This window comes from Mizuhopecten yessoensis, unplaced genomic scaffold, assembly GCF_002113885.1.
Source record: "Mizuhopecten yessoensis strain PY_sf001 unplaced genomic scaffold, ASM211388v2 scaffold1721, whole genome shotgun sequence".
Taxonomy (NCBI): Eukaryota; Metazoa; Mollusca; class Bivalvia; order Pectinida; family Pectinidae; genus Mizuhopecten; species Mizuhopecten yessoensis.
The window spans coordinates 191,116-208,266 of record NW_018404188.1 but is presented as its reverse complement, the minus strand read 5'-3'; the positions used below and the strand labels follow the sequence as shown (position 1 = coordinate 208,266).

At 35.1% G+C, this 17,151-nt stretch overlaps 1 protein-coding gene across 1 annotated transcript in view; it reads left to right on the top strand.

Moving 5' to 3' along the window:
* Positions 1 to 3,891: 3,891 nt before the first annotated feature.
* Positions 3,892 to 17,151, top strand: part of LOC110466960 (zonadhesin-like) — a 42,332-nt gene continuing 29,072 nt past the window's right edge. The window contains exons 1-22 of the mRNA XM_021523790.1: positions 3,892 to 4,074; positions 4,980 to 5,172; positions 5,632 to 5,733; positions 6,248 to 6,355; positions 6,658 to 6,759; positions 7,464 to 7,565; positions 8,518 to 8,625; positions 8,967 to 9,068; positions 9,351 to 9,458; positions 9,767 to 9,868; positions 10,173 to 10,280; positions 10,711 to 10,812; positions 11,220 to 11,327; positions 11,552 to 11,653; positions 11,894 to 12,001; positions 12,949 to 13,050; positions 13,475 to 13,582; positions 13,741 to 13,842; positions 14,100 to 14,207; positions 14,659 to 14,760; positions 15,035 to 15,142; positions 16,581 to 16,682. Of these exons, the coding sequence (XP_021379465.1) occupies positions 3,892 to 4,074; positions 4,980 to 5,172; positions 5,632 to 5,733; positions 6,248 to 6,355; positions 6,658 to 6,759; positions 7,464 to 7,565; positions 8,518 to 8,625; positions 8,967 to 9,068; positions 9,351 to 9,458; positions 9,767 to 9,868; positions 10,173 to 10,280; positions 10,711 to 10,812; positions 11,220 to 11,327; positions 11,552 to 11,653; positions 11,894 to 12,001; positions 12,949 to 13,050; positions 13,475 to 13,582; positions 13,741 to 13,842; positions 14,100 to 14,207; positions 14,659 to 14,760; positions 15,035 to 15,142; positions 16,581 to 16,682 (2,470 nt within the window). The remainder of the gene's footprint in view (positions 4,075 to 4,979; positions 5,173 to 5,631; positions 5,734 to 6,247; positions 6,356 to 6,657; positions 6,760 to 7,463; positions 7,566 to 8,517; positions 8,626 to 8,966; positions 9,069 to 9,350; positions 9,459 to 9,766; positions 9,869 to 10,172; positions 10,281 to 10,710; positions 10,813 to 11,219; positions 11,328 to 11,551; positions 11,654 to 11,893; positions 12,002 to 12,948; positions 13,051 to 13,474; positions 13,583 to 13,740; positions 13,843 to 14,099; positions 14,208 to 14,658; positions 14,761 to 15,034; positions 15,143 to 16,580; positions 16,683 to 17,151) is intronic.

The following is a 17,151-nucleotide window of genomic DNA, read 5'->3' as shown; positions in this document are numbered from 1 at the left end:
CCAACTGTTCTCCCCTAGATCACTGATGAGTCCAACTGTTCTCCCCTAGATCACTGATGAGTCCAACTGTTCTCCCCTAGATCACTGATGAGTCCAACTGTTCTCCCCTAGATCACTGATGAGTCCAACTGTTCTCCCCTAGATCACTGATGAGTCCAACTGTTCTCCCCTAGATCACTGATGAGTCCAACTGTTCTCCCCTAGATCACTGATGAGTCCAACTGTTCTCCCCTAGATCACTGATGAGTCCAACTGTTCTCCCCTAGATCACTGATGAGTCCAACTGTTCTCCCCTAGATCACTGATGAGTCCAACTGTTCTCCCCTAGATCACTGATGAGTCCAACTGTTCTCCCCTAGATCACTGATGAGTCCAACTGTTCTCCCCTAGATCACTGATGAGTCCAACTGTTCTCCCCTAGATCACTGATGAGTCCAACTGTTCTCCCCTAGATCACTGATGAGTCCAACTGTTCTCCCCTAGATCACTGATGAGTCCAACTGTTCTCCCCTAGATCACTGATGAGTCCAACTGTTCTCCCCTAGATCACTGATGAGTCCAACTGTTCTCCCCTAGATCACTGATGAGTCCAACTGTTCTCCCCTAGATCACTGATGAGTCCAACTGTTCTCCCCTAGATCACTGATGAGTCCAACTGTTCTCCCCTAGATCACTGATGAGTCCAACTGTTCTCCCCTAGATCACTGATGAGTCCAACTGTTCTCCCCTAGATCACTGATGAGTCCAACTGTTCTCCCCTAGATCACTGATGAGTCCAACTGTTCTCCCCTAGCTTCACTGATGAGTCCTAGAAGGAAGAAACAGAGTAATTCATTTTGGAACTCTGAATATTTTGCCACTCTGCATATATTCCCAAACTTTGAATGTGCAGTCCCATGTATGTCTTTGGCTAATCTTCCATACGATAGACATCTATACTTTAAGATTGCTGATAAAGATAAACGTAAGACGCTATGGACTTTATACACGTAAGACGCTATGGACTTTATACACGTAAGACGCTATGGACTTGCTACACGTAAGACGCTATGGGCTTTATACACGTAAGACGCTATGGACTTTATACACGTAAGACGCTATGGACTTGATACACGTAAGACGCTATGGACTTGATACACGTAAGACGCTATGGACTTTATACACGTAAGACGCTATGGACTTTATACACGTAAGACGCTATGGACTTTATACACGTAAGACGCTATGGACTTTATACACGTAAGACGCTATGGACTTTATACACGTAAGACGCTATGGACTTTATACACGTAAGACGCTATGGACTTTATACACGTAAGACGCTATGGACTTTATACACGTAAGACGCTATGGACTTGATACACGTAAGACGCTATGGACGTGATACACGTAAGACGCTATGGACTTTATACAAACTTTTTTTATTGCTTTTGACCTCATACTATTTGATATAAGCTCGGAGAGGAAACCAATTAACCATAGCAAACTTCCAACTAAATACCATTTCATGGTTATGATCATATATAAACCAATTATATATTTTGAAAATGCAATACAATGAAAAGGACCTTATAGTATTTAATGTAAAATAGCAATATAGAGAAAAGACGAAGTGACTTTAATTTATCTTACTTTTTTAAAAAGACGTTGTTAAAAAAAAAGATCCATATATCATATAAACAGGTAAACCATGTGCCAGTTTTTACAGTTTTGAAATCATAACTGAAATAATAACATGCAAATATGAAGTATAAAGATATATGATAAACAAATGGATGGAGTTTGATTAAATCAGTTGCATTGTCATATATGGATGAAGATATCTTTGTTTCTATATAGAAGAGGTTCCTATCTTTGAGCGTCTGTATTCTGTTTGGTCCAATTTTTACAGCTTCCTGTACCTGTACTGTTTCCGGTGATCCTCACTTCCGGACGTTCGACAAACAGATGATTCATTTTCAAGGCATCTGTAAATATACGCTTGTCAAGGTCACAGACGTCAATGATCTTTGTCAGTTTAATGTTGAGGTCAAGAATGAACGACGAGGAAGAAATACAAGAGTATCCTTCGCAAGATTGGTAGACGTCAAAATATACGGCTTCGAAGTTAGATTACACGTCAACAAAGTTGTATACGTGAGTCATTTGTTAGATATTCATTTTTGTTGGTTATATGAAAAATGTCACATTTAAGTTATTAATCAATTCTTAATTTTACGAAAAAGGACTGAAAAGACACTTTCCACTTTGCTATCCGTCAGGAATTAAAACATATCCACCTTATCTTATTATCATTATTTCTTTCTGATGACCAGCACATTTTCCGTGGATTCGATGGAAACATTTTGACGGTGTGATTAGTGGAATAAAAGATCATAACCATACCTGGGCATTTTAAAACCTTTTTGTGGCGGCTGGAGTTTTGTGTTTCCCATTATGTTTTGAATTTGAATTCCAATGGTAGACTGTTGAAGCTGATGTTTTCAAAGTATTATAGTTGCATTTATTTGGTAAGGCATGGGCAAAACAGTTTTTGTAGTATGTTTGTATATTGTAGATCAATGGCATCAGAAATTATCTTCCCGTCTCCTTAGAATCCGGTAACCTTCATATCTACAACGCCGGTAAATACGTCCGCCTCACCACTAAGTGTGGACTTACTGTCGCATGGGATGGCAGGTCACAGGTGTATGTTCAAATCCCAAGGAGTTTTGGTCCGAAGGTAACTGGTCTGTGTGGGGACTGTAATGGCATCAGGGACGACTACAGGACACGAGAGGGTGAGGACGTGTCCACTATGCCCAATAGGTATCAGCTGATTGGTCAGAGTTACCAGGTCAAGGACGATTCTGACAAACCGTCAGAAAGGTAACAAGATGACTGATTTATCTTAATGAAATAACAAATGTGTGGCATCATTTAAAAACAAAACACATTTACATCATTTCCTCGAATAGAAATCAAGAATATTCCATTTATTGATGTCTTTGCATATCTGCAGATGACTGCTGCAGGACATTAAGACTGAATACAAAGCGTCAAGGTCGAGAAATGTTATTTGGTATTTGTTACATATGATTAATAGGTTGGGTCGTCTGGATGTTTACCTTTCTATTACGCTTTAACATATTCTAACATGCTTTGGACGCTCTTATATATAGTGGGCAGTTCTCCATTATTTCTTTAATCAGTCAATAAGCGAGAGCATTAAATCTTTCAATGTCTGAATCTCTCATATACATTGCTAAAAATTTACTTTTTTATATATAATTATTTACACATGATATCATATGCAACTCTCTTTTACCTACAGTTGTAAGACAGAGGAAATCGAACAGAACAGTTGTCCTGAAGACATGAAAACCAAAGTGGATGAAAATCGATATTGTGGGTACCTGAACCCAAAACTTGGTCACGTGAGTCCTTTCCGGGTATGTTTGGCGTACTACCCTGTCGTTGCCCAAGAGATGTACGAGTCATGTAGGTATGATGTCTGCTCATTCTATACTGACGAGACTCGGATAAAAGAGGTCGTCTGCAATATACTGGAGGGGCTTGCTACGGAATGTGAATCCCGCGGGATCGACAGCGCCTGGAGGAAACCAGAATTCTGTAGTGAGCATTGGAAACCGTTTTCAAAATCACAAAATGTTATATCAACTCATCATATCGTGAATGAGTTATTATTAAGAATCATTTTAAGATATTGTTTTAAAATAATATAAACTTTAAGCAAGTTAGGATTATAGTTGAAACTTGATATATCCTGGCAAACATTTAGTTAAAGCATGAACTAAATGGTCTTGTTAACGCTATAATATGATAGTAAATAAACAAGAAGAATCTGATGCTGTTTCCACTTATTTATTAGGTGTGACCTGCTCCTCCAATATGGTATACAGCTACTCCGTGAGCGGTTGTCCAGCGACCTGTCTTGACCAGGATCCAGACTCTTCTGCTTGTCATGTACCTCCGACTGAAGGGTGTCAGTGTAAGGAAGGGTTTGTGCTCAGTGGAGACACCTGTGTCCATAAATCCCAGTGTGGCTGCTCGTCCTCCCTCGGATACCTACCCGTTAGTAGCATTTATCTATCAACATTGCTTTTGAAAGTATCGTGGCTTTTCAATTCTAATAAAATAGCAGGTTAACGGTCTTGAAAAAGTATATTTGAAATATCAAAAAATCTGTTCTAGATATCTGATTTTCCAACTTAATATATTCTCTGCCTAATTGCATATCCTTCTGACAAATTTTAAAGTGTTAATGTAGCATTAACACTTTAAAATTTGTCAGAAGGATATGAAATTAGTCAGAGGATATAATAACATGTGTTCTAGATGATACCAGAAAACAGATTTAGAACCAACACCTTAGTCTCGCTTCCGCTACTTCGTAGCGGCAAGAAAACAATATGCTGACTCTTTCCTCAAAGCAACATCGCCTTGTGTAGACATATGCCATTGTGCTATTTTCTAAAAAAAAATCCAAAACTTGAAAGAGATCATTAATCTGTTAACTAGTCATACAATAGGCCCAATTGGCCTGTATCGCTTGCATGCCCATATTGTCCATTAAAATGTATATTCGTATCAAATGTCTTCGTTTAAAGTGTATTTGTAATAATTAGGTTCGTTAAAAGTGCATTTATAATAAGCACGCTATAAGTGTTTTCGTAATAAGCGTGTTCGTTGAAGGTGTTTTCGTAATAAGCGTGTTCGTTGAAGGTGTTTTCGTAATTAGCGTGTTTGTTGAAGGTGTTTTCGTTATATACTTGTCCAGTAAAAGGTAATTGTAATAAGCGTGTTAAATAAAAAGTTTATTTGTGATAAGTGTGTTCGTAAAAAGTGAATTCGTAAAAAGCATGCTCGTAATGAGTGTATTCGTAATATGGGTTTTCGAAAAGTGTTTACTGAGTATCGCGATATATGTCATATGTTCTAAGTACTAAATTTACAAGAATGGTCATTTGTCATTACAGCTGAATAAGAAGATTACAAGCGCGGACTGTCGGTTTATATCCGCTTGTGTCCTAGTAGACGGGAAGCCATTTCTGCAGCAGACCTCTAACCCGTTGAAGTGTCACGATCACGCCACCTGTGGACTGCTGAATGGTATGCCTCATTGCTTGTGTAACGGCGGCTACTTTGGGGACGGCGTGAACGACTGCGAACGTAAGTATCTTACAACGTCCAGGTTTCAATTCTTTAAGATAACATAAAACTTTCGAATCGAAAACTAACTGTCCATAAAAAATCTTCACAGTTGCCTCGATGATGTTACATTTTGTTGTGTCCAATGAGTCATGGTTACAGGAAGTGTATTTTGTTTCAGGCTACATCTTCAATACTAAACGGTAATGTTTGTAAAGAAAGCATACTATTTATTTTTGTCTTACATGGTTATATTTCATTCTTTATTTCTATTTTTTGATTTTCTCCCATTTGGTGTTAAATGCACGGATTTTTTTAAATTCATACGAACGAATCTGACCCCTTATACTATTTGGTAAAGAGAGTTATCTGAACCTTTGCCGGTGCCAAGCGGTTTTACCTGAAATGTATTTAACTGTATTGTATGTATTGTCGTTTTCTTACATTAATTTTATTGATATTTCTCTATCTTCATTTCAGCTCTATGTAATGGGAAGAAATGTGCCGTTTACGCCGCATGTGTATTAGGAAGATGCGTTTGTGACTCAGGGTATCATGGAAATGGTTACTCAAAATGTGAAGGTAGGTTGCCAATGGTTACTCAAAATGTGAAGGTAGGTTGCCAATGGTTACTTGAATGTGAAGGTAGGTTGCCAATGGTTACTCAAAATGTGAAGAGAGGTTGCCAATGGTTACTCAAAATGAGAAGGTAAGTTGTCAATGGCTACTTGAATGTGAAGGTAGATCGTCAATGGTTACTTGAATGTGAAGGTAGGTTGTCAATGGTTACTTGAATGTGAAGGTAGATCGTCAACACAGACAAAATATAGACAAAAATCAAATGACGTTATTTGTGTTATGGTCTGTATTCAAGTATACTGCATAATTTGCCCAAACTGCTTCTGTTCTTTCCTGTAAGCTGAATCCATTAAATATCTGCAAGTATCGCATCTTATTGATAATATTAATGTTTAAGTATTTCAGAAGAAACAGGTGTATGTCCACTTTAATATGTTGTGATTTTCTTTGAACAGTATCTTATCAGCATCGCAATAAGTGACTCATCACAAAACAAATTTTTGGTTTTGCTTTGTAGTTTTGGGTGTTTGTGGTGGTAAGACTTGTTGTGCCAATACAGTCTGCATTAACTACAACTGTATCTGTAAGAACGGCTACACGGGCGACGGGTACAAGCTCTGTTCACGTAAGTTTTCACCACCATTTAATAAAATTTAATATGGCTTCAGTTGTTGTTCTCTCCTATAAATTTTGTGCTTCGATTTCAACCTTTTTTCTCAATTTCTTAATATTGTTTGCACATAAGCTCTTCTACATCCATATTGGTAAATTAATATCATATTCGACAAATCACTGAGTAATAGATGGTGTACACTTTTTGAATTGACTTTGAGGTCGAATTTTGTCCTCACGGGTGTGTTTTAGCTTTAAAATGTCATTCCATTCAGAACCACTATACATTTGCACGTACCGGTGTTTGCTTTTTAGCATTGTGTGACGGAAAGCGATGTTCTTCTAATGCCTCATGCCAAAATCAGAAATGCCAATGCGACTATGGTTTTCATGGGAACGGTTATTATAAATGCGAGCGTAAGTATAAAATATAGTAGGAATCGATATCATAACAAATATAGTCGAAAATGACACAATGCCAATGAATAATTTTCTGTAAAGGCAGATATGGAAGCGTTTTTGCGTGTTATTTAATTACGTTAAGTTTTTACTCCGACATATACATGCTGATTCAGATAACAACAAGATTTGGAATTTCATTTGGTTTGACATGGTTTCGTTTCTTCTATTAATAAAGCACTGACAATGTGTGGCGCTAAGCAGTGTACAGCTGGTGCGGAGTGCCTTAATTTCCAATGTGTCTGTAAAAGGGGGTATTTTGGAGACGGATATACTCACTGTCAAGGTGAAATATCGATATTAATACAAAACAAAACCAGTAACCTCTCAAGATATCTTCTTTGCATTTAGCTTATAAATCTCTTAGACTGCTAAGCTGATTTGTTATTAGCATTCGTTATAGTAGCAATATTCTACTATAAGCAGCAAAACTATCGTGATGTACATAATTCTGAAACGCGTATTAATTTGTAGAACACCTAGGTTAGCAATACAATGTTGATAAAAAATATTCTGAACAACTGTAACTTTTGGAACTATATTAAGAATTAGTCCGAGCCACATTTAAACAAATCTATTATCAAATATTGAAATCTAAATGTGTTCGGATCCATATTCCTTCTGATATAATGTATACACTTTGACTTGACTAATTCCCACAGAACTCTGTGATGGTAAGCGTTGCGTTGACAACGCTATTTGTCGTTATGGCGAATGTAAATGTGAGGAAGATTATCATGGCAATGGATATCACCAATGTGACAGTAAGTACTCACATTATGATAAAGATGTTTGAAGACTTACATCGTATCTATAAACATGGCATGCTTGTCAGGTAATGGTGTTACTTTTTGATGTCTATCAGTTCCTGTTGTTGTTTTCCTATTGACTTTTAATTCTGATTGGTCCTTGGGTGTATTTTTGCTAATTATGAATAATTCTAAATAATAAGATTGTTACTAAGACTGGTAGACTATTACATATGACATAAACATTATTTGTAAGAAAAACCCAATCTGTTATACTTATTACTTTTGCAATTGCACATTTAAAACGTGTATCCCTGTCAATTTCATTTATCAATAACAAGAACAAACCCGAATCACCGTCACCCCGACCCCTATCTGACCAACTTCCAGGGTTTCGTTAAATAATACACCAGCTACTATATGCCACTACATGTACCTAAGAGGTCATTAATTTGAGGCTAAATGTAAAATCGGTGTCTTCTAAGTAAATGACATAGAAAACATTGATACTGAAGTGCTGCCCCACCGCTGGTGATCTGTACTATGTTTATATTTTCCCCTACCCTATCTATTCGTGTGTCTGTCTAAGGTATTCTTCATATTACATTAGTTGTTGTCAAGACGAAAAATCACAAACAAATTAGGACCAAACTACAGGAATACCTTTACGTTGTGAGCTATAACCAGACTAACGTCAACATCTATCTACATTCAACACCACGACCATGTTGTTTATTTATAGTGGTTGTTTATAGCGTAAAACTATATATGATACAAGCTATTATATAATCAGTTTCAACAATAAATAGTATATGCAAACTTTGAACTATTTATCTCTCTTACATAAATGTAATCATTTTGTTTTTCAATGAGAACCTAAGTATACAAACGTGTTCAACTCATTGACAGCATCATTGCCTACATAAAATATAGTATCTTTGATCTCCACAATGACGTCTTTCTAAAGGGATAGGGGTCTGCGACAACAAAGTATGCTGTCAAAATGCGGAGTGTATAAACTATCACTGTGTTTGTAAGACTGGGTTTTACGGCGATGGATACGATAACTGTATTGGTAAGTATGGTAGACAGTGTTTGTTTTCTAATCTTGATTATTTATGTACGTAATGAGTGTATCTTATTGCCATTCTATCTATATTTATGGATACGTGACTTAGCTTTAACGTCATGTAAGAAACTAGATGACTTAGACGTTTATAAGTAAATGTGGTATTTATGTATCTGTTTATTTATTTATTTCCAATTCAACAGACCTAAGGGTTCACTAACAGAATGGATAACAACAATACAACACAAGTATAAAATATCACAGTCAGTTATGCATGTAACACATACTAAAATATACTCAAATGTAAAACATTCGGAATTAGTTTTACTATGGAGTTGTTGTTGTAGAACTTTGTAACGGTAAGAAGTGTGTAGACAACGCCTACTGTCAGAATGATATATGTGAATGTACGGACGGTTACCATGGCAACGGATTCATCAAATGTGAACGTGAGTTTATCATTTTAATAAATGAACATATTTTTAAAATGTTATAAATAGCTTGCTTACTTCTTTGAATACGCATATAGAGAATTTTGACAGAATTCCCTTATATCATTGCAATAAAGATTTTTTTTTGATGATTTGTTTTTGTTTGTTTCAGTACATTACAATTTTTTTTATATATGTCTTATTTTTTGTTGCATATATCGTAAACTTCATGGCGAGTTTTTTTGTCTCCAGCTATTTATGACATTTTTAAAACTAATTATTTGTGGATCTATCTGGCAGCTGAGTTAACATGCGGTGGGAAATCGTGTGTGACCAACGCGGTGTGCATCAACTTCCAGTGTCATTGCCGACCGGGTTTCTATGGCGACGGATACGTCGGATGTAAACGTACGTTTATCGTAATCCTTCCTGACTATATAAATCATTTCAATCCCCAAACTATCATTTTATCTCAAATATGCATTTTATGTTGTACAATTGTTTCATATACTCCATTTGTTCACAATGCCCATATCAATCATATCTACGTTGCAAAGTATATTAAAAATAATTTTCATTAATAATGTGTCATGTGTTGATAAAATTAATTTCCTTTGAGATATCTTATTCTGTACTGGGTAGATCGTACATATTGTCAATAGCCTTATAATTTGGAAGTAGAAATAAAGACTTACAATAAACATGATCTTCTTTAGGACTTTGTGCGGGCCGCGTCTGTGTAGATTACTCCTACTGTTTTCGGGACCAGTGCATTTGTCAGGACAGTTACCATGGAAATGGGTACATACAGTGTGAACGTAAGCACTTCAAGGCTTTATTTACAATCAAGTTCTTATACGAGAAACGGGGTTGTTTAATAGTAATGCTGCATCCTAATCTAAGATTGGTTAAGCAATTTCATTTTTTTCTACGTCTAAATAATTTGTGATAATTTAGTTGTTTTGACTTAAAATGAAAGAACAATAAAACTGTTATTTCAATTTTCATTGGCTACTTATGTTCAAAATTGAAACAGAAGTCGTCAAACAGAAAATGGTGTTTGTTAATTACATAAAGTATTCTTTAGGCAACACATGGAAACTAACCATTTTAAATCCACAGCTTTGAAACAGTGTGGAAACAGGACATGTGTGCTTAACGCCAAATGCATCAACTTCAACTGTATCTGTAAGGAGGGCTATGTGGGGGACGGATACAGGGAGTGTGAATGTACGTATGTCGCTCATGTCGTCACAAATACATATTCATTTATCACTGTAAAGTACAACAAAGACCTGCTGCAGTAGAAGCTATTTTTCCCACGAAAAAACGCTGTCAAATGATCTATTTTCAGTTATGTTTGTTATATCGCAAAAACGCTTGATCTTTATCATGCGTTAATTTTGATTTACTAATGGTTCTCTGTTTTGTATATTTCTATAATTACTATCAGAAAAACCTTGAGTTAAAATTATACATGCATCAATATCGCCAGTTCCCTCACACGTTACATAATAATAGAGGCTTTTAATATTAAAAGCCTCTGCACGCTTCCATCCTTGTCAGCAAGTGTGATTAATATAAGTTGGAAAAACTTGTTACATTATTGTTCTAAATCAACAACGTATATATGATAATGTCCATGGATTTCCCTTCACAGCATTGTGTAACGGTAAACCGTGTGCCGAGTTCGCGAGATGTCAGGGGGATGTTTGTAAATGCCTAAGTGGTTACCATGGAAACGGCTACATAAAATGCGAGCGTATGTATGATTTGATACCTTATTTTTTATATTAAACGTTTTGTTTGGTTTCTGAACAGTAATTATTAGTTGCAATAATTATGTCGTTCCTCAGGGCCGGTCTTATGAACATTTTCAAGGTAAGTTCAACGTTTCATTACTTTATGGAATGCCTCCCCTAAGGACATCAAGTGAAGAAACATTCTTAGTTAAGATGTTTACAACAAGCTTAGCTAATACTTTTATTCATTTTCGTTTGCAATACTACGGTTAACCACCACTATTTAATGGAAACCTGTTGGGAAATTTATAGATAATTGTTTTGACATTTTTTACCAGTAATAAGAGCATAATGACAATGAAGAGTTACTGTAAAATCGTTTCATTGTGGTATTCTGTCTCTCCACATACTCCATTCTTTTTATCAGCTGTGTATTTCTGTGGTTCGAGGAGGTGTGCTGTCAACGCCGAGTGCCGTAATTATCAATGTGGGTGTAAAGACGGTCACTATGGTAACGGATACAGCCGGTGCTACCGTACGTTTATTTAATATATCAGCTGATTTTCGAAACTCGAACAATAGATGAAAACCAAATTAAATGAACAGTTCATATCTTCTTTCCTTTGATGTTTGATTAAGTACTTTACATTAATAATTCTGAACATCAGGTAAACGTTTGAAACTGTTGACGTGCTAACATGTTAGCTTTCTAGTTAATACCTTTTTAGCATGTATTGAGTTAAAGATGTATTTCCACAGCTCTTTGCAATGGCAAGAAGTGCGCCGACGATGCTGATTGTGAATATGGCGTGTGCAAATGCAGGGAGGGTTACCATGGTAACCCGCAGGTTCAGTGTGAACGTAAGAGATTCATCTTATAAATATAGATAGAGTTAAATCTATTACCAGCAGAACTATCAAGAACATGAATACCTTGTATTACGCTATTGGCACTTCTAACAAAAATTATCTTATTTCTAAAATCACACCGAAGAAAATAACATGCAGTGTTTTCATGTCAAATTGATTACTAGTATTTGCATGAAATATATGGCATAAATTACCATATTTATAAAGAAATGTGCTCTATTTAATAAATAGCAACGACTAAATGTGGTGGTAAAATCTGTGCTCAAGACGCCGTCTGTGTAAATTATCACTGCACGTGTAAGGAAGGTTACACTGGCAACGGTTACGTCAAATGTGTTGGTAAGTACCTTTATACAGTTTTTATAACAACACTGTTACATGTGTAGGTAGGTACTTTTATATTGTTGTTACAACAACACCGTCAAATACATCGATAGGTACTTTTATACTGTTGACGATACAACAGCGTTAAATGTGGGGTTAGATATATAGTTAAAGTTGTCATATCAAATGTGTACAAAGGTACGTATATATAGTTGTCACAACATCAGGGACTTGCGTTTGAGAAGGTTTATATGTTAACAATTGTTTCAACATCAGGGACTTACGTTTGGGAAGGTTTATATATAGTTGTCACAACATCAGGGACGTACGTTTGGGAAGGTTTATATATAGTTGTCACAAGATCAGGGACTTACGTTTGGGAAGGTTTATATGCAGTTGTCACAACATCAGGGACGTACGTTTGGGAAGGTTTATATATAGTTGTCACAAGATCAGGGACGTACGTTTGGGAAGGTTTATATATAGTTGTCACAACATCAGGGACTTACGTTTGGGAAGGTTTATATACAGTTGTCATAACATCAGGGACGTACGTTTGGTAAGGTTTATATACAGTTGTCACAACATCAGGGACGTACGTTTGGGAAGGTTTATATGCATACATTGTCACAACATCAGAAACTTACGTTTGTGAAAGTTGGGCATACACTTGTCTCAGCATCAGCGTCAAATGGGGTTGGAGGTTGGAACCTATACACAAAGAATAATGTCCATAGCAGGAATTGCATGTATTACATTGTTAACAGTTACAATGTAACATAACAAATATAAAAACGTCAAATATGTAGGAAAAAATTACATAGAACTATTACAAAAATACATACATGTATATAATGTGTGCTTAATACTGCGTTAATTTTGTCAATTGTGTTTTTTTTATGCTTAAACATGTAAGTTACTAATTAAAAGGAAAGATACCTGTACGTTTTGTTACTTTGCAGAGCTTTGTGACGGGAAGTTGTGTAAGCCGAATGCCTACTGCAAAAATGATGTATGCACTTGCAGTGGGGGTTTACACGGAGATGGTTCCATCAGATGTGAACGTAAGAACACATAGCAGATTCCTAACTTCAAATAAAACACATATCCATGTCATCGGTTTAAAGAAAAACGTATTTATTAGAATGAGATATGTTAGGATATAATCTTCGATGTTTTCTAAACACTTTCGGCACATTCTACGATGTTTACCGCCAAATTATAGAAGCACGAGAGTTGCATGTATTTCATACTGAAGGTACAAAGATAAATATGTTCTTTATGTTTCCACATCCGTTACTTGCACCATATTGAAAATTAAGTTCTGAAATAAAAATCATGCTGTTTCTTTTCATTTCCATTCAAAAGTTAATACAATATTCATATCACAATATGTCTATAACATTTTGACATAAATGATTTACACAATATGAAACATCATCATAAATTCTGCTTGAAAAATATAACATTTGTAACTTTCTCGTGAAGCCCTTGGTACGTGTGGAGGAAAGCGATGCTGCCAGTACGCTCACTGTTACAATTACCAATGTGTTTGTGACGAAGGCTATACGGGAAACGGATATGAAAAATGCCATAGTGAGTATAATTTTATGAAACAAGACATGTAATTATGTATCTAAATTTCTCTGTTTTGTTCGTTTTCAGGAGGTCCTGTTAGGAGCAGGACTACACATTTAAAAAGAAATTTATCATCAACTCCAATATTTGTAAAAGCAAAATTTGATATTTTTCAGTTTTATGTGATGACCGGAAATGCGCTCAATATGCCTACTGTGAAAACAACGAATGTGCCTGTCAGAATGGTTACCATGGCAACCCATATATTAAGTGCGAACGTATGTATCAATTTGATATACATTTTAAATTGACAACTTTGATATTAAAATCAGAATAGCACATTATAATAAGTTTGTCAGCAATAATTGTTTTTACGAAATTTAATGTTTTCATAAATAAATAATTTTTAATTAAGTTGTAAAGGTTTTCAAGAAATAACAAGTAAATATTTCAAAGATACGAAATGGACAAATATTCTCAAGAAAGATCATGCTATAAGATAATTTGTTTTTCATGACGTAATACTTCACTGCAGATGAAAGCACGTGTGACGGTAGACTGTGTGCACCCTACGCAGAGTGTAAAAACTATCAATGTGTGTGTCGATCAGGTTACCTAGGAGACGGATACAGACGTTGTAAAGGTAAGTATTTCAGGTGACGTCTAAGGAATGAAAAATAAAATAAATTATTAACTCATCATGTGTGACTCATTACTACTATCGGAATCAATGGTAATATAAGCTGCGTGTTAATGAAATAAGACAATGCTTGACGGAATTAAAATCAATAAACTGAAAATGCAAGATTTTAAACACTTTATTCATATATACGTATTCATCGCTTCCGCGAAATTATCCATGGGTGTTTTTGTGTGTAATGGAGCACACATATAGATATAAAAAAAAATACCCGAGGAATTCCTATATATGTATAACTATCTTGTTGAAGGAATGAATATTGATTGAATATTATAATGGAATTCCTTTTTAATCTATCAAAAGGCATATTTATTTAATTGATACTTATTTGTTCAAGCCGGTAGTTTTTATTTTATAGTTATACTCATAATATGTTCAATATCTTGTTTGACAGCTCTGTGTGGCACAAAAGAATGTCCTGACAATACGGTGTGTAGGGATGGGAAATGTGTCTGTATTAGCGGTTTTCATGGTAACCCAGACATCCAATGTGAACGTGAGTTCATAGATAAAGTTTTAAATTTCCCTATCAATATCATGAAGACCTACATGTAATAAGCAAATTTTGTACATTATTGCTCATACATTTTATATTGCTCAGTTTTTATAGGTATATGTATCAATGCACAAGAGCAGTATCCTCACAAAGACGCAGAAATTCACTGTGGCAAAAACAATAGTAAAGAAGACTTAGACATTTTCTTGTCATGTCTTTGTATACCTATCGTCCATCCGAAAAACTTTTGATGCGTTTTTCTCCGCCAATGCAGCTATGGGAGTGTGTGGAGGCAAAGTATGTGACGAGTACGCCAAGTGTGTGAATTACCGGTGTCGATGTAACCATGGTTACGTAGGGGACGGTTATAATATTTGTGAAAGTAAGTATCTACATATGCTTTTAAAGTACGAAGATAAGAACTTATTTGATAGCTTACAGATCTGCAATTACAATGCTAATTTAAAATCTGGAAAATATATAATTTTATCATTTCTAATGTATTTATCTTTCAATAGATACATTTTAAAATGTATAGCTTTCCTTGAACCAAAATTCAAAGCTTTTATCAGAAAATAAATTCTATTGAAGTTTAACAAAAATGAAATATTAAAACAATTTATCACAGAAGCATTGCCAATTAGAAAACATTTATTACAGAAGCATTGCCAATTAGAAAACATTTATTACAGGAGCATTGCCAATTAGAATACCATTATTACAGAAGCATTTCCAATTAGAAAACATTTATTACAGGAGCATTGCCAATTAGAAAACCATTATAACAGAAGCATTGCCAATTAGAAACCCATTATTACAGAAGCATTGCCAATTAGAAAACATTTATTACAGGAGCATTGCCAATTAGAATACCATTATTACAGAAGCATTTCCAATTAGAAAACATTTATTACAGGGGCATTGCCAATTAGAAAACCATTATAACAGAAGCATTGCCAATTAGAAACCCATTATTACAGAAGCATTGCCAATTAGAAAACCATTAATACAGAAGCATTGCCAATTAGAAAACCATTATAACACAAGCATTGCCAATTAGAAAACCCTTATAACAGAAGCATTGTCAATTAGAAAAACATTATTACAGAAGCATTGCCAATTAGAAAACCATTATTACAGAAGCATTTCCAATTAGAAAACATTTATAACAGGAGCATTGCCAATTAGAAAACCATTATTACAGAAGCATTGCCAATTAGAAAACATTTATTACAGAAGTATTGCCAATTAGAAAACATTTATTACAGGAGCATTGCCAATTAGGAAACATTTATTACAGGAGCATTGCCAATTAGAAAACCATTATAACAGAACCATAGCCAATTAGAAAACCATTATTACAGAAGCATTGCCAATTAGAAAACATTGTTTACAGAAGTATTGCCAATTAGAAAACATTTATTACAGGAGCATTGCCAATTAGAAAACATTTATTACAGAAGTATTGCCAATTAGAAAACCCTTATAACAGAAGCATTGTCAATTAGAAAACCATTATTACAGAAGCATTGCCAATTAGAAAACATTGTTTACAGAAGTATTGCCAATTAGAAAACATTTATTACAGGAGCATTGCCAATTAGAAAACATTTATTACAGAAGCATTGCCAATTAAAAAGCATTTATTACAGAAGCATTGCCAATTAGAAAACCATTATTACAGAAGCATTGTCAATTCGAAAACAGTCTCACTGCGAATGTTTTGACGCGTTAACACTCAAAAATGTCAATGTGTACTGTACATGAACAATTTATATATGAAATATATTGAATGAACTACAAATGAACAATTCATTTAGAGCTTTGTGGGAAAAGCAAGTGTGTGGATAATGCAATATGTCAACAGGATGAATGCGTCTGTTTCACTGGTTACCATGGCGACGGATACGTAAAATGTGAAGGTATGTCTTACATATTAGACAGTTTGTAAGAAATGTTATTATTTTAAATTTCAATCAACGAATTATTTCTGTTTTAACAAAGCTCTGACGGATCGTGTAAATTAAATCATGCTACTTTAAATATCATTTAGATACCCATTGAACAACTCTTTTCGAGTGTGGGCTCTTGGACAAATGCTCCAAGCTTGCTGGTCATGGCGTAATTTTGTCTCTTACTTAATACAATCGAGTATTGTTAATGTTTTATGTTTCAGGATATGAAAAATGTTACGTGTAAACACAGTGAAGAATAATGGGTGTTTTATGTATCATGCGAGGGAACCTGTAATGGGTAAACACAATAGAGTATAAATTAGTGTTTGATGTGTCAGCCAAGACAATGTGTAAACACAGTAGAGTATGATGGGTGTTTGATGTGTCAGCCGAGGCAATGTGTAAACACAGTAGAGTATGATGGGTGTTTGATGTG